Source organism: Leuciscus leuciscus, assembly GCF_965113295.1.
Source record: "Leuciscus leuciscus genome assembly, chromosome: 20".
NCBI lineage: Eukaryota > Metazoa > Chordata > Actinopteri > Cypriniformes > Leuciscidae > Leuciscus > Leuciscus leuciscus.
This window is the reverse complement of record NC_138744.1, coordinates 14392658-14414133: the sequence shown is the minus strand read 5'-3', so window position 1 is coordinate 14414133 and position 21476 is coordinate 14392658. Positions and strand designations below refer to the sequence as shown.

Here is a 21476-nt window from a genome sequence, read left to right as displayed (position 1 = left end):
ACTAAACACTTTTTTTTATTATTATGAGAGTAATCAGTCAATTGGAGAGCAGAGGAGTGATTATCAGTCATGTAGATATGGTGGTTTACCTGTAAAAGAGGCTTATGAAACTTGTCTGCACTGTGGCTTTTCACGCTGGTTGACTGTTTGTGTGGGTGATTTCTTTATAGGTTCTTTATAAACAGAAATGGTGGTAACATCTCTTGCTGTCATTCTTTTTGTGTACTATGTGTGTGGCTGGAAAATAAACCCATAGAGCCAGAGCTTTTCAAAAAAGCCTTTGGGAGATACCGAAATAAAGATACCCAGAGAGAGAGAATGGGAGAGAGAGAATGGAAGGGAGGGAGGGAGCACACAGTGGGCTTTGGTTGGATCTCAGTGCTCACATGTGGCTAATCCGTTGGTGTTTCCTAAAGCCGGAAACACTGATCATTGGGGCGCTGAGGGAAGAGCAGGTGTGTGCCTTGTGTGTCTGAACCTTAATTATAAGGTCCTAATATATTTGCATACACAGAAGATGTATACACTATGCTTAAAAGGCCTGGAATTGTATTTGCAAAGTCCTGTGACTCGGTGATGCAATTTTATAATCATTATCTAATCATGTTCTGATAACCTCCTCATTTCAAACCTCTGGACAAACATTTGTTTAAGACTTTCCTGGCATATGGCAACAGTTATGTAGCCTACTGTGCGTTTTTACACAACTCATTGAACATACTGATTTGTAGGAAGATATTTGGGGGGCAGCTTAGAATCAGAAGGACAGTATGTTAGAACTCCACACCTCCAACACTGGGTGAGAAGTTTATATTTTTACAATGATCTCATATTTTTTTTAACCTCAAATAGATTTCTACATTTCATTTAACATTATACAACGTTAGTGTTATCTCTAAAAAAGAGAAATGTAAAGTTAAACTTAACATTGTACGTATGCACAGTGATTTTAGGCCTATAATTCAATTAGACCTAAAATCCTAAGTTTAACTTTCATATATTAAATTTAAAAGTCCAAATGTATTGATTTTTGCTATTTCATAAGAAACAATAAGCATTTTTCGTAACTAAACATTGCTTGTTCGTAAAGTGGATTGTAGTAAACATCTAATTTTCCAGCACGTTTGCTCTTTTAAAACATGATTAGTTCCGCATAGTCGGACACATTTTGTCGTTGCACACAGCACAAAGCGAAACCACTGTTTACAAAAACAAAGTTGATGACAGCGACTAAAATCACCGACAGATCGCTGTTTAAGTTACCGTTTTCTCGACAGGTAAGGAAAGAGTTATTATGAAACTGTAGACGGCAGTTTCATGTGGTTTACTATCATAGAGCTAAAAATTAAGTCTCTGTTGAGGGAGTGTAGCAAGCTAGCTGAACTTATACACATCTGTTTGCCCTAGGGATTTTATTATTATTGATTATTAAAGGTAAAATGTTAAATATGATAAAATGAGCATGTAACTTAGTGCCGTTTTGTCAGCTAACATTGATAGTTTAACAGACTGATCTCGCTAAACGTGACGTCTTTTTGACAGCTGACAATGTTTACACATGATGTGACAGTTGCAATTTAGTATCAAATGTTGTGTGGTGTTACTTTTACCATGTTTTCTGCTCATATAACATGGTAATAGTAATACCGTGTTTTTGGACATATTTTTGGACAAACCAAACATCAGTGGTATCGGCTATATCAAAGTACCATGGTATTACCAACTGATACTACAACTATACGATGATAACGTCCCAGCACTTTTATTTTACTTTCTCATAGAGAAAAACTTTTTAGAACAATCCTTCAATACTTATATTTCATCCTGTATTATCTTTAATAATATTGCTAACACTTTACAATAAGGTTCCAGTTCTACTACATTAGTTAACATGAACTAATGATGAAAACTACTTCTGAAGCATTAATTAATCTAAGTTAATTTAAGATTTACTATTACATTATTAAAATCAAAAGTTATATCTGTTAATATTATTTAATAGACCTGGGTTAACATGAATTAACAATGAACAGTTGCAAAGATGATTAAATACTGTAAACAAATGCATTTCTCATTGTTAGTTAATGCATTAACAAATGAAAATCAATTAAGAGGGAAGATCCTGAGTACCATAATGTAATAAAATTCAATTTTATATATTTAATATAATATATGACTCTCTTTTAGAGCAAGACTGAGTATGAATGGATGTGTTAAGCCTGTGACCTTTTAAGAGAGGTCATAAGAGACAGTCATGATGGCGGAGGAAGCTGGTAAGCTTCCACTCCGGCGCCTGGAGCCCCCCATTCTGAAATTCATTAAAGTGGCCATCCCCACTGACCTGGAGAGACTGCACAAGCACCAACACAACATAGAAAAGGTACAAACACTCACACATAAACAGCGTTAGCAAAGCCCAGCATATGGTCAACAGAGAGAGCCATGTGTCTGTGTGTGCGGTCACCATAGGGAGTCGAGTGCTGAAGATCTCATGGTGTATCTGAAATCTCTCCCAGTCAGTCTGCTTGAGCAACATATAATAGGATAACAGGGTATTGGGAGGTCTTGCATAGCCATGGAAACCTAGATTATTGTGAAATACCAGGCTGTGATCATGAAGAGACTTTATTAAATGTCCATAAATAGTTAAAGCTGTGAAATTAATTAATTGTGCTTCCTTGTTGCAGTTTCAGAGGAGCAGACAATGGGACAAACTGCACCAAGAGCACATCAACTCCAGCCGCACTGTCCAGGTATAACAAAAGTGTAACATAAATGAAAAACTTGGGAAATTATGGGATATTGTGATGATTGGCGGTGATAACTACAGCAGTGTTTTGGTGTTGAATGACAACACTTCATGCCTGAACATGAAAGCCAGAATATTTCAGAGAATATCCAGATTTCCAGAAATCATGACAATTAATAAAATCCTGAAGTTTAAAAAAAAATATAAAAATCTATAGTTCAATAATATACACTTTGAAAGTTACAATATTGTTCAAAAGTTTGAAGTCAGCAAGACTTTTTACATTAGAAAATTTTAAAACTTTTATTCAGGAAGGACACATTAAATTAATTAAAAGTGGCAGTAAAACATTTCTAATTATAATGTTATAAGGTCTGTTGTATAGGACTAGATGTTGATATCCCTCAATACATACTTGGGGCTCCGATGGAACTCCGTGGGATGGTCAAATGAGTGAGGGCACCCTTTGGGTTATCAAGTGGGCGCCCTCCTTCTTTGGTGTTTCGCTGATATACCCACGACACCTCCAGAGGGTTCAGCAGTGACTCCCAGCGTCCCAGGTTCACTCCCTAGGTGCCATCTACTCACTTGAAGGCCCAGGCGGAGTCCTTTCTCTTCATCCACAGCCACTGGCTCCCCTTTTCAGCAGCCCTGGAGAGCTCTTTGACTGCCTGCCGATGGGCCTTCCCTCGCACTCCCATCTCCCCGAGTAGCCTGGATGCTGAGGTGGCTACGAACCCTCTGCAACCTACTTCCACTGGACGTATGTTCGCTTTCCAGCCTTGTTGTTGGGCATCGGCTGCAAGTTCAGCGTACCTCAGCCTTTTCCGTTCGTAAGCCTCCTCCACTGCACCTTCCCAGGGCACGGTGAGCTCGATGATGTAAACAGTCTTGAGTGAGGCTGACCACAGAACAAGGTCTGGTCGCTGGTTTGTAGCTGTGATCTCAGCTGGGAAGACGAGTTTCTTGTCCAAGTCTGCCAGCAGCTTCCAGTCCCGTGCTTTGCCCAGCTGGCCAGTGTTTGGTCTTGTGGTGGTGAGGCTGGCTTGACCCTCGCCTTCCCGAACAAATGGTGTCAGCTGCCACCGGGATGACGGGAAAGGAAGGGCATTCACACTTGTCCGTCGACTTTCTAGCACTGCTGCAAGACTCTTTAACACCTGGTTGTGCCGCCAGGTATAACGGCCTTGGGTGAGGCTGGTCTTGCATCCCACTAAGATGTGCTTTAGTGTTGCTGCACCTGGGCATAGAGGGCACGTTGGGTCCTCGGCATACCACTGGCTAAGGTTTGCGGGGGAAGGCAGAACATCGTAGGCAGCCCTGATGGTAAAACTTGCCCTGAATGCCTCCATCTCCCACAACTCCTTCCAGGAGATCTTCCTCTTCTCCACTCCTTTCCATGCCATCCACTGTCCTTGCTTTGCCTGCGCCACAGCTTGGGCACATCTTCCTGCTTCCTCCTCCCGACGTACCTCCTGGACCACCAGCTTGCGTCTCTGAGATGTAGAGGCCTTGCTCCACACAGGTGTACTGGCCCCAAGGCCAAGACCACTCCTCCCCTCCTGCACTCGGCCCACGATGTCCTTGTGTCTGAGTGCTGCCTTTGCCTGCTCAGTAGCAGCCAATGGGGTCCACTTCCTCCCGGTGGCCAAGATGGGGGCAGCTTGGGCCACGAATGGATCACTCGAATCCAGCAGCATCATCTCCAGTCTGACTTTGGCGCACTTGTACTCCTCTATCAGACTGGAGATGGGTAGGTGTAACATCCCTTTGCCGTAGAGCCCAATTCTGCTAAGGCACCTGGGAAGACCAAGCCACTTCCTTATGTATGAGCTGACCAGTCTCTCCAGCTTCTCAACCTTTGAGAGCGGGACTTCATAGAGGGTTAGCGGCCACAGGAGACGTGGAAGTAGTCCATACTGCATGCACCAGAGCTTCAGCTTGCCAGGAAGCATAGTTTTGTCGATGTTCTCCAGGCCGCTGGCTACCTCCCTCCTGAGCTGCTCTACTTGCTCTTTGTCTTTGAGGGAGGCATCATACCAACGACCTAGGCTCTTCACTGGCTTCTCGGAAACCGTTGGAATGGGTTCCTCGCCAATGTGAAATCGGTGGTCTGACAGCTTCCCCTTGATAATGGAGATGCTTCTAGACTTGCTCGGCTTGATCTTCATGCGAGCCCGCTCAATGTTTTCCTGGAGCTTTCTTAGTAGCCGCACGGTGCAAACCTTAGTCGTGGTGAGAGTTGTGAGGTCATCCATGTAGGCTCTGAGCGGTGGCAGCCTCAGCCCTGGTCTTATACGCTGTCCACCAACTGTCCATCGAGAGGCCCGGATGATGACCTCCATGGCCAGGGTGAAGGCCAGCGGTGAGATGGTGCAGCCAGCCATGATTCCCACCTCCAGGTGTTGCCATGCTGTTGTGTACTCTGCTGTTGTCAAGCAGAGTTGGACATCCTCGAAGTAGGCCTTGACAAGGGTTGTGAGAGCTGCTGGGACCCTGAAGTAGTCAAAGGCTGTCCACAAGAGGTTGTGAGGGACTGAGCCAAAGGCGTTCGCAAGATCCAGGAACACCACATGAAGATCAGTTCCCTCCTTTTTGGCGACCTGGATCTGATGCCAGATGACACTAGCGTGTTCTACACAACCGGAGAAGCCTGAGATGCCTGCTTTCTGGATTGACGTGTCAATCAGATTGTTCCTTTGCAGGTATCCTGCCAACCTGTGAGCGACCACGCTGAAGAAGATTTTTCCCTCGACGTTTAGAAGGCTGATCTGGCGGAACTGGCTGATCTCTGATGAGTCCTTTTCCTTGGGGATTAGGATCCCTCCAGCTCTCCGCCAGGACGTTGGTATCTCCTTCTTTTGCCACACAACTCTCATCAGTTTCCAGAGGAGTCGCAGGACATCTGGTGCGTTTTTGTAGAGCCTGTATGGAACTCCGTTGGGACCTGGAGATGATGCGGCCCTTGCTCTGCGCACGGTTTGTTCTACCTCACTCCACCTGGGTAGGCTGATATCCAGTTCGTGCTCTGGTGGATTAACTGGTGGCATGTCAGGAGGGAGCGTAATTTCTTCCTGGTGTCGGTCATCTGTACAGGAATTTTTCAGATGTTCTTCCAGGTCAGCCTTTGAAACTGAGAGACGTCCGCTCTTCTCCTTTGTAAAGAGGCTCTTCACAAATTTGAAGGGATCTTTGTAGAAGCGCGATCTTGTTTGCGCCTTCCTTCTGCGCTTCATTAGAAGGTTTTCAGCTCTCCTCAGTGTTGCAAGCCTGCTCTGAATCTCTTCTTGCAGTAGGTTTATACCTTCCTTCTCCTCCTCTGTGGCCTTTCTCCATTGCTTCTTCAGCTGCCTCCTCTCTTTGACTAGGCGGTCTATTTCTATCTGCCTTCTGGATTTGGTGGGGATTAACGGAGTAGCTCGTTTGCCTTCGACCACTCCAAACCGTTCCACCCCATAGGAATAGAAAAGGTCGCCCATTCTTTCCAACTTCCTCATGGTTGTACCTCTAATCCCCTCCAGTATGTTGCAGAGATCAGTGTTGACCTCCTTCCACAGCATCTTGTCGCAGGCCTTTGGCCACTTGACTAATGGCCTTCGCCCCTGGATTTTCTTCTCTGCTGTTGGTCGTGATGGGTTGGGTTGAGGTTGCTCTCCTGTGCCTTTTTCTTCCTCCTCTAGGACAGGGGTGTTGATGTCCTGCAGACTGTGGTGTGTGTCCTGCTGCTGAACTTCTGTCGACTGACTCGGCCTGCTTCTCAAAAAGTAGCAGTCGATGCGACTTCCCTGTTGACCCTTCCTTAGGCACCCTTTCTTGCCCTGGTGTATTTTCAGGCCTTGGGTGGAAGTTACCTTTGTCCAACCACAAACGCAGTGCTGGAGCTTATGTCCTGCTGTAGCTGTCGAAGCCTCAGGTAAGCTGATCATCAATTTCGTAGTCTTTTCCGTTCCTGTGTTCGTTACCGGGTTATCTGCCGACGAGCCATCTTCCGCCCCCGCTCTCGCTGGCTCAGGGGGTATTTTTTCCTTAGAACTTTTCGTAGCTATGTGTGGGTGGGAACCATACACCTCAAGTGCTGGATCCCGCCACCACGGGTAGCTAGCCCATGGCGGCCCCGTTGGGGTCTGTTCCCTCCTGCCAGCTGTCTTTCCATGCCGTCGCAAGGTCTTTCCCTTGTTGTCAGCTGCCCTTTCACAGCAGTCACTGGTTCACCAGATGATCAGGTCTGTTGTATAGGACTAGATGTTGATATCCCTCAATACATACTTGGGGCTCCGATGGAACTCCGTGGGATGGTCAAATGAGTGAGGGCACCCTTTGGGTTATCAAGTGGGCGCCCTCCTTCTTTGGTGTTTCGCTGATATACCCACGACACCTCCAGAGGGTTCAGCAGTGACTCCCAGCGTCCCAGGTTCACTCCCTAGGTGCCATCTACTCACTTGAAGGCCCAGGCGGAGTCCTTTCTCTTCATCCACAGCCACTGGCTCCCCTTTTCAGCAGCCCTGGAGAGCTCTTTGACTGCCTGCCGATGGGCCTTCCCTCGCACTCCCATCTCCCCGAGTAGCCTGGATGCTGAGGTGGCTACGAACCCTCTGCAACCTACTTCCACTGGACGTATGTTCGCTTTCCAGCCTTGTTGTTGGGCATCGGCTGCAAGTTCAGCGTACCTCAGCCTTTTCCGTTCGTAAGCCTCCTCCACTGCACCTTCCCAGGGCACGGTGAGCTCGATGATGTAAACAGTCTTGAGTGAGGCTGACCACAGAACAAGGTCTGGTCGCTGGTTTGTAGCTGTGATCTCAGCTGGGAAGACGAGTTTCTTGTCCAAGTCTGCCAGCAGCTTCCAGTCCCGTGCTTTGCCCAGCTGGCCAGTGTTTGGTCTTGTGGTGGTGAGGCTGGCTTGACCCTCGCCTTCCCGAACAAATGGTGTCAGCTGCCACCGGGATGACGGGAAAGGAAGGGCATTCACACTTGTCCGTCGACTTTCTAGCACTGCTGCAAGACTCTTTAACACCTGGTTGTGCCGCCAGGTATAACGGCCTTGGGTGAGGCTGGTCTTGCATCCCACTAAGATGTGCTTTAGTGTTGCTGCACCTGGGCATAGAGGGCACGTTGGGTCCTCGGCATACCACTGGCTAAGGTTTGCGGGGGAAGGCAGAACATCGTAGGCAGCCCTGATGGTAAAACTTGCCCTGAATGCCTCCATCTCCCACAACTCCTTCCAGGAGATCTTCCTCTTCTCCACTCCTTTCCATGCCATCCACTGTCCTTGCTTTGCCTGCGCCACAGCTTGGGCACATCTTCCTGCTTCCTCCTCCCGACGTACCTCCTGGACCACCAGCTTGCGTCTCTGAGATGTAGAGGCCTTGCTCCACACAGGTGTACTGGCCCCAAGGCCAAGACCACTCCTCCCCTCCTGCACTCGGCCCACGATGTCCTTGTGTCTGAGTGCTGCCTTTGCCTGCTCAGTAGCAGCCAATGGGGTCCACTTCCTCCCGGTGGCCAAGATCGGGGCAGCTTGGGCCACGAATGGATCACTCGAATCCAGCAGCATCATCTCCAGTCTGACTTTGGCGCACTTGTACTCCTCTATCAGACTGGAGATGGGTAGGTGTAACATCCCTTTGCCGTAGAGCCCAATTCTGCTAAGGCACCTGGGAAGACACATAATGTATAATTATAACAATGTTTCTTGAGCAGCAAATCGGCTAATTAGAATGATTTCTGAAGGTGTCATGTGACACTGAAGACTGGAGTAATGATGCTCAAAATTCAGATTTGCCATCACAGGAATAAATGACATTTGAAAATATATTAAAATAGAAAACAGTATTACTGTTGTTATTACTGAAAAAAACAATGTTACAGTTTTTGATCAAACTAATGCAGCCTGTGTGAGCATAAGATAATTATTTTAAAAACATTTAAAAACATTTTAAAAGTTGTATATGCTCATTTTGAGTATTTCTCTGGTTAGTAATTACTCTTGGGAGTACAGGCTCTATAAAATGATATATTCTTCTATATTATATAAAATGATATGTTAAAGTCATGGTAAAAGTGTGGGAGAAATTGCTCTCATCACACACAACTATAGAAGGTGGATTGAGAGGGAGAGTAGAGTGTGTTGACCCAGATGAAGATTTATTTTGGCTGTCTTTGAGATCCTTGGTGTCCCCACCCTTTATTACACTGTAAAAAAAAAAAACTACATGATCAATAAGTTATGACAACATGTTTTTACATTGCTTTAACTCATCAAATTAAGTTAAGCCATTTTCAGCAAATTATACAAGATTCAACTAATTTTTTTAATCAGTTTAATGTTATTTAAGTTGGAATGACTTAAACATCCAAGTCGATTGTACTTAAATTTAAGACAGCAACTTTTTTTCACAGCTGCATATGTTAGTAATGTTTAGCACTCTTGTGTGTGTGAATCAATTAAGAGGGAAGATCCTGAGGATGATTATTCAGAGTGTGAAATGAGTGCAGTCGAGCGGAACACTTTGATTGGCCTGCTGTTAACTTTGACCTCTGTTCAATACATATGAATTGATCTGTAATCCCTGCTAGATGTTTGCTTCCAGACGTGAGCTGACAGGACTTGTCAAAGTTTATTTTTTAAATTTATTTTATTTATAACTTCTGTTTTTTGTCAAGATCTGGTTTAGAATTAATGAGAAAATAAATCATTACAGGGTTCTCACCCTTATAGAAAACATGAATAAATTGAAAAAGTTTGAACAAAACCCTTTCATCTCCATGTAGAAATACAGTATTAACCTCTTAATGTTTTTCTCCCTGCTGAATTATATTCCATTGACTGAATTTTGCTGTTTGGGAGTGTAAAATCAGTGTGTCTGTTTAGAGTCTATTTGAGACTGTGCTCTGACAAGAAAAATTATAATTATTTAAAATAAATCTAGTAATCAATCATGAACAACTGTAAAGGGCATGGGAAAGCAATGGAAATTCATTGGTCAATATGTATGGGAACCCTGTGTTTGTTATAAATATTTATATTTTTAATTTGAACAACTTTTGCACACTCACACAAACATGTCTAAGCTTTGACTGAAAACTTAAAGTTGGCATATTTAAACTTAAAGTAAAGAACTTAAAGTTTTGTCAGTGAATGAGAATGTATCTGGATGAATGTATATTTGGTTGTACTTGCATGGAGTGGAAAAAAAGTGTGAGCAGTTTTGGGTTTCAGATCTTCGACAGTACTGGGTCGGATCAGGGTCTTTCTTTACAGTTTGACATAATCATTCAGAGTGTTATATATTTCGTATTATGTACCACATTTTTGCTGCTCAAATGAACAAGTCAATGTTGTATAGAAGGAACATGCTATATAGAGGTTTTGAATAAAATCATGGATCCACTTATCACACAGACTTTCTTTTTTTCTCTTTGTAGCAGTTGCGATCTAACCTGCGGGAGATGGATAAATTGTGTGGGCGGGTCCGCAGCGCTGATGCCGAAGCTCTGGAGACACTTGTTCAGCCAATCAGAGATCGAGCCTCCACTGCCATTCAAGAGTTCCTACAGATGCATTCGGATTCTGTCAATAGGCCTTCCTTTCACGAAACTATCGGCACAGACTTTCACGAAACTACCGCCACTGACTCGGATAAATTGCACAGTATGTGTTTCTCGGTGTGTCTGTGTTTTATGAAGTTAATCAAGATGTGTGTGTGTGTGTTTTTTAAAGCATTTTCACTTTCATGTGATGGGTTAGGTTATGGTGAAACAGGTGTCCCCGGTTCCTCTTTTACTCAAACACAGCTACTCCTTCCTGAAATCGCTTCAGAACAGAACGCCGCTGAGTCTTGGGACACTTTAGCTGAGGTAACACAAACAAACACTTTCAAACACACAAATATACTGTATTTGAATACAAAAACATTCAATGTGTGTGATTGTTGTGGTATCTTTGTTTAGGACCTGCTGGAATTGAATGGTTTAGTGCAAGAGTTCTCCACTATTGTTCATGTGAGTATCACACGTCTATGGAAATTACTCATTCTTTGTTTGTTTTTTTGGAAAGAAGGGAGAGACAGCGTGAAAGTATTTATGGTGTGTATGTGTGTTGATAAAGGGTGCTTACCAAAACCCTTAGGTTTAGAGCTGTCAGACAAATGGCTTTGTTTCCTGAGAGCCAACAAGGTGGTATTATTGATCCCATCAGTGTGTGTGTATGTGTGTGATTGAGAAGACATACAAACATTGGTGACAGTCTGTCAGCTATGCGCTAACCAGCGAGGATTAATGAGAATCCATGCTGGATAACAGCCATTATTAGAACAACGTGCAATTGGAAACTGGGTGGAAAAAAGGAGAGATCATGTGTTTTTCGGGATGTGCAGACAGTGTTCTTATTCTAGGTCCGGCACCATGAGGGGGCACAAGGGGGCATTACCTTCTCAGAGCTGATTTGTGCCCTTTCAGTCCCAATTTGTGACCTCCCTACCCCCCACCAACAGAAAGCAATTTTAACCGGTGGGGTCAACTACCAATATCCACCCCCATGATGGCCCCCTCAAGAATAATGAATGCCCCTCCAGTTCATGTGTCCTGTTCATTCATTCATTTAGAAATGTATAGCCTAATTTATTTTATATATACGTACACACTTGTATACCATTTATTTATATATTGATTGATTTCTTAATTTCACAGCTATTATTCATATCCTAGTTGTTATTTATCCATCCATCCATCCATCCATCCATCCATCCATCCATCCATCCATCCATCCATCCATCCATCCATCCATCCATCCATCCATCCATCCATCCATCCATCCATCCATCCATCCATCCATCCATCCATCCATCCATCCATCCATCCATCCATCCATCCATCCATCCATCCATCCATCCATCCATCCATCCATCCATCCATCCATCCATCTAAATTGTACTACATATGTACTGTAATAATGTTCTGCACTACTTTAAAAAGTAATGTTCTCACAATAAGAAATGAGATGGTTTGGTGCAAAAACCAACTCTTGACATAGTGAACTTATGGGAAAAATGCTTCAAAAATGCCCCTTTAAATATCAGTTTATTGAGTATGTTTCCCGTCATCCTACTTCGTGTGAAGCAACCTCCAAGCTTAGGGCTACACAATCTTAATATCAGTAACAGTTAATAATGGCTGTCTCTAAACACTTCACACCCTGTTGAGAAACGAGGATGGGATGTGGATGGTGGTAAGTATAATATGATAGCCAGGGTTATTAGCGCTTGCCTCTCTGTAGAGGACACCCACCGTATCATTTATTCCGTTAACACTGAGCCAAAGATGAACCCAGGAGGTCTGCTTGTGTGACTGTGTGTTCTCTTGAGCATCCATGCAGCTTGTGAGCAGACGGTGCTGATTACCGTCTACTCCTGAGGGAGGGAGAGAAAAAGAAAGCCATCAATAGCTTTCGTACCCAGTCATTAGTGAGTGTCTTAAAATAGTCTGTTTACAGGGTTTAGTGGTAAGGTGTGAAAGGATGACTAATAAATAAATGCTTATAGGATTTTGATTAGTGATTAATGTTTTGGCTTGTCCATCAGTGATAAATTGCATCATTATTACACCAACAGAAACTAGGTTTAATTGTTTTTTCCATCCATCCATCCATCCATCCATCCATCCATCCATCCATCCATCCATCCATCCATCCATCCATCCATCCATCCATCCACCCACCCATCCATCCATCCATCCATCCATCCACCCATCCATCCATCCACCCAACCATCCATCCACCCACCCATCCATCCATCCATCCATACACCCATCCACCCATCCATCCATACACCCACCCACCCATCCATACACCCACCCATCACTCCATCCACCCACCCATCCATCCACCCACTCACCCACCCATCCATCCATCCATCCATCCATCCATCCATCCATCCATCCATCCATCCATCCATCCATCCATCCATCCATCCATCCATCCATCCATCCATCCATCCATCCATCCATCCATCCATCCATCCACCCACCCATCCATCCATCCATCCATCCATCCATCCATCCATCCATCCATCCATCCATCCATCCATCCATCCATCCACTCAACCATCCACCCATCCATCCATACACCCATCCATCCAGCCACCCACCCACCCATCCACCCACCCACCCACCCATCCATCCATCCAGCCACCCACCCATCCATCCAGCCATCCAGCCACCCACCCACCCATCCATCCAGCCACCCACCCACCCACCCATCCATCCACCCATCCATCCACCCATCCACCCATCCATCCATCCATCCATCCATCCATCCATCCATCCATCCATCCACCCACTCAACCATCCACCCACCCACTCAACCATCCACCCATCTATCTATCTATCTATCTATCTATCTATCTATCTATCTATCTATCTATCTATCTATCTATCTATCTATCTATCTATCTATCTATCTATCTATCTATCTATCTATCTATCTATCTGCCTGATATATATTATATGATCTGGAATAATGGAATGCAGTGTGAAACATTACTGATTGGTTATTCTTTTCATCCCATTCTTACTAATGCTTTCAAGATCTCACAATTTCAATAAAACTATGTTTTGCTATCTATGTTAGCCAGCTGCTTAACATTTGGTGACATTTAAATCTGCAGAATTTACAGCAACAGTGTCCAATAAATCACAGAAAACCAAATGTTTAAGGCTGCAAGGCAAAAATAACATATAGAAGATCAACACATATAAGATTTAGTGGCAGCGCAGCACCGGTCCGATAGGGACAGTTCATCAACTGACCTGAAACACTCTCACACTGGCCCTGGGCCAGCAGGCCATCCTTATTGTTGAGTCCTGAGAAAGCACACTCAGACACATTTACATACACACAAATTATTTAAAAAATGAAGAGGAAGAGGTGCACTAACTTTACAGTCGCCATGAGTTGCAGAGAGCAATGCAAACACAGATTTCGTTTCACACAAACACATGCTACACAGGGGCAGGTGCCAGGCTCATGTAACTCTGTGCTAGAGAGTTAAAGAAGATTTTTCCAGCAGTCTCTATTGTGTGTGTGTTTATGTGTGCATGTGTGTAGTGATTACTTTGAGCTCACACTGATTTAGACAGAGAGACAGCTGCCACTCTTTGAATATTTCATAAGCTTCCGACAGACCACCCAGTTACCCCCGACAACCAGCCCCCTCCCATTCACCCTTCTGTCCCAGCACTCAAACCCCCAGCTACCCACTACCAAGATTACTGAGCATGTCTTTGTCTGCTTTACTATTGCTATTTATGAGGTGTTTATGTTTTCGATGGGATAGGATTTAGAATTTTTGTCATTAAATAATTGTAGACACATATATGGGCAGTTGATATGATGGCAGTTTTCTGCAGTTTGACATGCCATATAAAACTGTTTATACAGCATTTTTGTCATTCTTGTACATTTTTTATTATTATACATAGATTTTTTTATTTTTTTTATTTAGACATTTATTTGGTAACACTTTCTTTTACAGTGTCCTTGGTACATATGTTACATGCATTTACCATAGTAATAACAGTATATTATGCAGTTACATCCTACCCTAACCTTATAGTAAGTAAGTATAGTAAGTTAATTAATATTACTCAGTACTTAAATATATAAGTACACACTGTAACAATGACACCTTAAAATAAAGTATAACCATTTATATTCATATACACTTTTAATATATTGTATATATGGTCTAAAACAAAAATGCTAAATTAATTACTTAGAATATTTATTCTTATAAAAATCTATTTGTCATTAACAGGGAAAACCTTATGCAACTCCAACAAATGTATATTCTCCACATATATGTGTGTGTCTGTATATATAATCTTGATTAAATCGTACAAAAAGATTTGTCCATTTGTCTTGTTTAGACTTTTTATGGAGTTTGTATGTGTGTATGTGGATAGTCTGTAACTTGCGTCTTTCTGTCTTAGGCTCAGCAGGAGAAGATTGACAGCATTGAGGGGAATGTTAGCATAGCAGCTGCTAATGTGGAGGAGGGGACCCAGAGCCTAGGGAAGGTAAGGGGAGAGGAGACACTCCTGCTAGGGGATCGATTCCACTCTACCCCCCTGCTTCTCTCGGCCTACCCCACCATCAGCCTATTGATCCACCTCAGAGCGCAAGGAAACCACAATTAAGAGAGAGAGAGAGAGAGAGGTGGCGATGGTGGCGGAAGGCATGGAACGGAGAGGGATCGATGTGTGTTGGTCGGCCCCTCACAGGGAGTCGATGTGTGTGTGAGCGCATGGAAGTCGAAAGAGTGTAAAAGAGAGTCTATAAACAGCATTCAAGTTCCTGCTGGGGGTTCGATACATATACACACACATACACACTCTGCGGAGTGCCAACTTTTGACAGAAAAAGCAAGGGAAGGGTGAAGCATGGGCCGTGTGTGTTTGCGTGCAAACGTGGGGCTTGTATGTGTTTTATTGATCGAGTCTCAATTGAAATGTTTCTCTTTTTTGGAGTTGAGAGATAATGCAGTTCTATTGAGCTCTTAGTCTGATGCCCGTGTAGAAAGTCGACCCACCTCTGTGACTGCTGAAAAGGACAGGGGGTGGTCAACACACATACACATACACTGCTAAAGACATATATTTTGCTGACACACACACACGCACACACAGAGTCCTTAAAGTGCTGGCTCAGGCGGATCCAAATAACAGGAGTTGCTTCCTCAGTCTCTCTCTCCAAGCATAATTAACTGCTCAGTTAACCCTGCCTTGTGAAGATGATTAGATGACAGAGAACGAGAGCATGAGAAAGGGTGAAAGAGAGATGAGAAGAGAGGAAAGGTGGCATTTGATGGACGACCCTGCCTTTAAAGTTTACATATCTTCACTGAAATTAAATTGTGTGTGCGCGTGCCGGGAGGCTTGATTCACTGCGCTAATTAAAGAATAATCTGGTTAAAGGAGTTTTTCTTTTTACCTGATATCAATTCATTTACCAGGTTTGGTTTGATCTGCACACGTCCAATTTCATCGTGGCTTCTTTTTTTTTTCAGATCTCTGATTAATATTGTGCGCGTGTTTACATACGACTGGATATGTTACTGTTTGGATGGAAACTAGACATGAAAGACTTTATAATTGTATGGTTATCAGGAAAACAGCACATGAAAAGTGTGTTAGTTCAAACACTGTTTTGGGATACTGATGCCGCCTAAATGATTCATTTCTCACCTGTCTGATGCTTTCCTGCACATAGCATGTAGGTTAATGACATGAGGCTCTTTTTTTCTATAGTAGTTTTTTCAGAAATACGTAAAAATGCAATTTATAATAATTTGTATGACTTTAACCAAAGACCATTAACCAATGACTTTAATACACCTCTTATATGATGTTTATTAGTTTGTTTTAGGTGAACAGTGAACATGTCAGGATGATATTTGTCCTGATATCAGATATCATAATGAAGAAAATAATACTTAATTTTTTTTTTTGTGTATATAAAAAAAAAAGGCTTGACTGCTTAATAATATTTGAAAATGTAAACATGCAGGCATATGTATAAAAACTGAATTATACTGTAGTGAGGATAATCAATAATAATGATAATAATTGATATTATAAAAAATATATTAAAGGAATAGTTCACTTTAAAATGAAAATTCTGTCATCATATACTCACCCTCATGTTGTTTCAAACCTGTATGAATTTCTTTCTTCTGCTGAACAGAAAGGAAGATATTTAGAAGAATGTCAGTAACCAGGCAGTTTCTGGTACCATTGACTTCCATAGTAGGAAAAAAATATACTATGGAAGTCAATGGTACCAGAAACTGTCTGGTTACTGACATTCTTCTAAATATCTTCCTTTGTGTTCAGCAGAAGAAAGAAATTCATACAGGTTTGAAACAACATGAGGGTGAGTATATGATGACAGAATTTTCCTTTTAAAGTGAACTATTCCTTTAATAATTGTATATAGAGAGGATAATAGTAATATATTATTACAACAGATTTTTCCTTTATCGTGGACACTCTCATTGACTCATGTATACGTTGTATTATGCTCTTTCTCTGCAGGCGGCCCGTTTGAAGCTGGCGGTTTTGCCCGTGGCGGGTGCGGTGGTGGGGGGAGTACTAGGGGGTCCACTGGGACTCTTAGCAGGATTTAAAGTGGCGGGGGTCGCCGCTGCAGTGGGGGGTGGACTGCTTGGTTTCGCCGGGGGCAACATTATCCAACGAAAGAGGAAAGAAAAAATCGACCTGCAGCTACAACAACTTAAGAGCAACAACAACAGTAAGAACGACACTCAGTGACACACTCAAGCACAGTTGTTTTTGTTGAGGAGGCCACGAGACGGCGGAGTTGCCGACCCACGCTCGTTCTGAAATAAACACCAGACGCTCATGAACATACATAACAACCACAACTGCAGAATAACTCCTACATGCAGTGCAAAACCTGCACATGAGATGTGCTACACAAAGTGGACCTGCTAATTTTCCGTTTGCCTTAATCCATCATTCATTGCTATGCCAAAGCATATAAGGCCTTCATCTGATCTTCTGCCAAACAGCTGATTGACCTTTGTAGCAGTCATGTGACTGTAGGTGTTAGAGGTGGTTAGAGATTATAGGTAATAGATGATTGTTGTTTAAGGGTTTGTTATTTGACTTTTGTACAGCAAGATTTGTTATACATTCTGAGGATTTGTAGTCGGTGACATAGTCCTCTTTATTACAGTTATGTTACCGTTTACCACACAATTCCATTATAAACGCTTAAAATGCACCTGTTCGGTTTTAACTATGATGGATTTCCTTTTAATTTTGTTAAGTGTGTTATGAGTAGATATAAATGAAACATCAATGCTATGTGAAGTATTTTATACGGTTTGAGGGTATGAGAATGGAGGCAATGCGCAGTAGTGAGAAACTCAGTACACTATAATAAATAATAGTTACACATCATTATCATTGAGAAATTATGAAATTAAAACGAATGTCTAGTTTCCATGAATACTTGTTTTGCCTTAACTAGTGATAGATTGTAATGAAACATGTGATATCTAATAATGTCTCAGGCTGCTTAAAATAAATACAATTTCAATGAATTGTGATAACACTTAATAAGCCATTGTAATGGATAATCAATATACAAGTTAGATGATTGTTTAAATATAACACAGACAGAAGAGATCTTTATAGCAATACTTAAGCTGACTTGACTTGTAACTATACATATTTACAAGATAAGTTAAATTATAATTGCACATTGAGGAAGATAATTGTTTGTGAGCTGTAACAGTGGAAATACAAATCAAATGTTTTTCATGTATAATTTCTTATGGTCTTTCTTAGCAGTTAAAGGGATAATTTTCCCAAAAATGAAAATTCTGTCATCATTTACTCCCTCTCAAGTTGTTCCAATGCTGAATACATTTCTTTGTTCTGCTGAACACAAAAGAAGATATTTTGAAAAATGTTGGTCACCATTGGCTTAAAAACAATGGAAGTCAATGGTGCCCAAGAACTGTTTGGTTATAAACATTCTTCAAAATATCTTCCTTTGTGTTCAGCAGAACAAAAGAAATGTATACAGATTTGAGGGCGAGTAAATAATGGCAGAATTTTCTTTTTTTTGGTGAACTATCCCTTTAAAACATGTGATTGAGGTACTTCTGATCAAAAACGCTCAGGTTTAGATACAACACACTTCCAAATTGTGGCTGTTCTTGTATTTCATGTGTCTTTCTGTGTGCCGCTGGGGTGGCTGATAGATTTGGGTGAGGTTTCCCTGTAAGGCTTTGATAACACAAGCCTCTGAGAGGCAAATCTAATACTGAAATCAATGCACTGTGAGAGATCTCCTTCAGCACAAACAACATTTGAATGTTATTTGATTACGGCCCCAAAGGACCAGCAGAAAAGAACAATAGCCTTTTATGGTTTATCGATCCTTATTTTACTTTCACTTGTCAAAAGCAAAGCGAAATAAAATATTGTCTGTTGTCAAACACTCGTTCAGTCCTTTTGCATTTGATGTGTAGTACTGACTCGTGCAAAATCGTTTATCAAAGTTAAAAAGCATGCAGCGCCAGTTTGGAGAGCTCAAAAAGCTGCAGTTATTTAAAAATCAACTTCTTTTTGAAAAACAATGTTGAATCGGATTGTTTTTGTCCTGTTTTTGATGCTGCCCCCGGTCTCACGCGTTTTTAGGGTGAGCAGGGGGATCCCCTCACAAACACAGAGCCGGGCCTGAGACCCACACTGGCCCCCACGCCTTCCTCATAACACAACACACTGGACTTCCCCTACGAAGGGGCGAATGAACGTCTCCAACAGCACATGCAAGCCACTCTGTGCGTGATGCACAAGTGAGCTCTGCATGTGTCGGGCTGTGCTGTTCAGGGAGGGAAAGTCCCGTGCGACTGACCTGCACACAGCCGGAGTGTCAGACACATTGCACTTTCCATATTCTGTGCGTAGACACTCACTCACTTAAATGGAAAATATGGCAGGCCATCTGTCGTGCGCTGTGATGTAATCTCCATAGGTGTTGTGATGTCATGGGTTCCTGCCGTAGGTGGGAAGATGTTACATGACATCAGAGACCCTTTTTTCTTGTGTCTCCTTTTAACACCCACTTCAGATCATTTCCATTTTACTATAAAGAAGTAACTGAAGTTAAAAGGAATCTTTGATGTCTGGTGATAAGAATGGCGGGGTGAAACCATAGTCACACTATGTCAGACAGCTTCCCTTTCAGTTAGAAACAGTTTATAATTAGAAATAGTTGTAAATATTTCATAAAATTTTGTGGACAGTTCCAAGAGTTTTTATTCTCTCAGTTGAATATGCTTTATATTCAAAGCTGTTTTCCCCCCACTTTTAAATGCAACCTATAATTTTCAGTAGCTTAAAATCTGTCTGCCGTTATAAAAACTTACTTTAAACTAAATATTTAACAATTAGGTGTATTAATTAATAAATGTTAGCTATAGGTAACATTCTCTGTTACTGAGCTGGTCACTAGGTTACTGGTTTTTTTTTCATAGATAATATTTTAGAGATAGTTCACCCAAAACTGAAAATTCAGTCATCTTTTACTCACTTACTCATTTCAAACCTTTGTGACTTTTAGTCTGTGGAACACAGATTTTTTTGAGAATGTTTCAACTGTTTCTGTCCATTTAACAAAAGTCAATGGGGTCCAAAATAAAACATTGGATTGCATCGTCTTTCAGTGTATGGACAAAAACACGGAGACATTTTTCAGTATATTTTATTTTATGTTAAGAAAAAAAAAGTCATACAAGTTTGGAATGACATGAGTGTAAGTAAATGATAATACACTTTAAAAAATGAATCATAAAAATAATTTGAGCAATTTTCAACTTTTTAAAAATGATTTATAAAGGATTCAAACTCATTTTTATCAAGTCAGTTTAATTTAATTTAAGTTGAAATGACTTAAATATCCAAGTTGTTTGTACTTAGAAATTTAAGGCAGCAACTTTTTTTTTATCACCCTACGTCACACGGCATCACGCAGGTTCTACTGTGCATGTCGGGACCAAAAGTGGTAAAAAAAAATAAGTGGAGAACATTCCGAAAATTAAATATAAACTCAAATATATATCAAAAATGTTTAATCGAGCTATTAGTATTATTCTTATCCGTATCCGTGTAATGATCAGCTGTTAAATGGGTCTTTCTGCAACCACGATGCGCGCGCATCCCGGATGTTTACAAACCTATAATTGGTCTATAGAATTCTCATTTTTGGGTGAAGAAGCATAATCAGTTCTGTTGTCAATTGAAGATGCCACTGAGTGGCAATAATACAACTCAGCCTGAATCTAGTTGCTGCATACACTCTTTTATGTTGGGTATGTGAACCGTGTCAGTATCATTTGGATGATGCTGCTGCCCCTCACTCTCAGAAAAAAATAAAAATCAAACTATTTACATTTAGCTTGTCACTGGGACAATAACAAGACACTGATATGGTTCCTTTAGGGGTCAAGAAGGTACAAAGGTGTAACTTTGAGGATACAGTGACAAGCTGTTGAACCCCTAAATGTAAAATGTCTGCACATTATTTTTGCATGCATATACTGGGCAGTTTATGTGGTTTGTTGACTTTGGGACATACACACTTCTTTACACTGAGATGATGACACATTTACGAAAACATGACTGATTAAATCAAGGCTTTTTGAGCAATTACATATTTTGTGGCAGTCTCAGTTTCTTGATGTTATCTTAACCGTAAAAACTTTTTTTTTCAGTTTTTCACCTCAGTTTAGTCATCTAAGTCTGACTGCCACCTTCTTGATTGGCATATCTGTCTGAAGGGGTAGCCCGATGTCGATGGAGTATGAAGTGCTCACAAGGCAATATTTTGTATTTGTGACATTTCTCCCCAATTTATTAGATCATGAGGACAGAAAATTGTGATTAAAATGCACAATCCTTTAGGTCAAGAACCTTTAAAGTGCGAGTACACCCAGGCACGAACATTCTGTCATTATTTACTCACCTTCATGTCATTCCAAACCTGTATGACTTTCTTTCTTCTATGGAATATAAATATTTTTTGAAGAATGTTGGTAACAAAACATTTTCAGTTCCCATTGACTTCCATCATAAGGACAAAAAAACAATAGAAATCAATGATAACCAAAACTGTTTGGTTACCAACAAAATGTGCATTTGC

The 21476-nt window shown here is 41.7% G+C and overlaps 1 protein-coding gene across 1 annotated transcript; it reads left to right on the top strand.

Annotated features, from left to right (window-relative positions):
- The first annotated feature begins 1139 nt into the window (after positions 1 to 1139).
- stx17 (syntaxin 17) lies at positions 1140 to 20402 on the top strand. The gene is made up of 8 exons (XM_082149653.1): positions 1140 to 1277; positions 2188 to 2380; positions 2688 to 2753; positions 10172 to 10397; positions 10494 to 10603; positions 10697 to 10747; positions 14732 to 14818; positions 16835 to 20402. Exons 2-8 carry the CDS (start codon positions 2255 to 2257, stop codon positions 17069 to 17071), a joined length of 903 nt encoding a protein of 300 aa, XP_082005779.1. The 5' UTR covers positions 1140 to 1277; positions 2188 to 2254; the 3' UTR covers positions 17072 to 20402.
- Positions 20403 to 21476: the final 1074 nt, after the last annotated feature.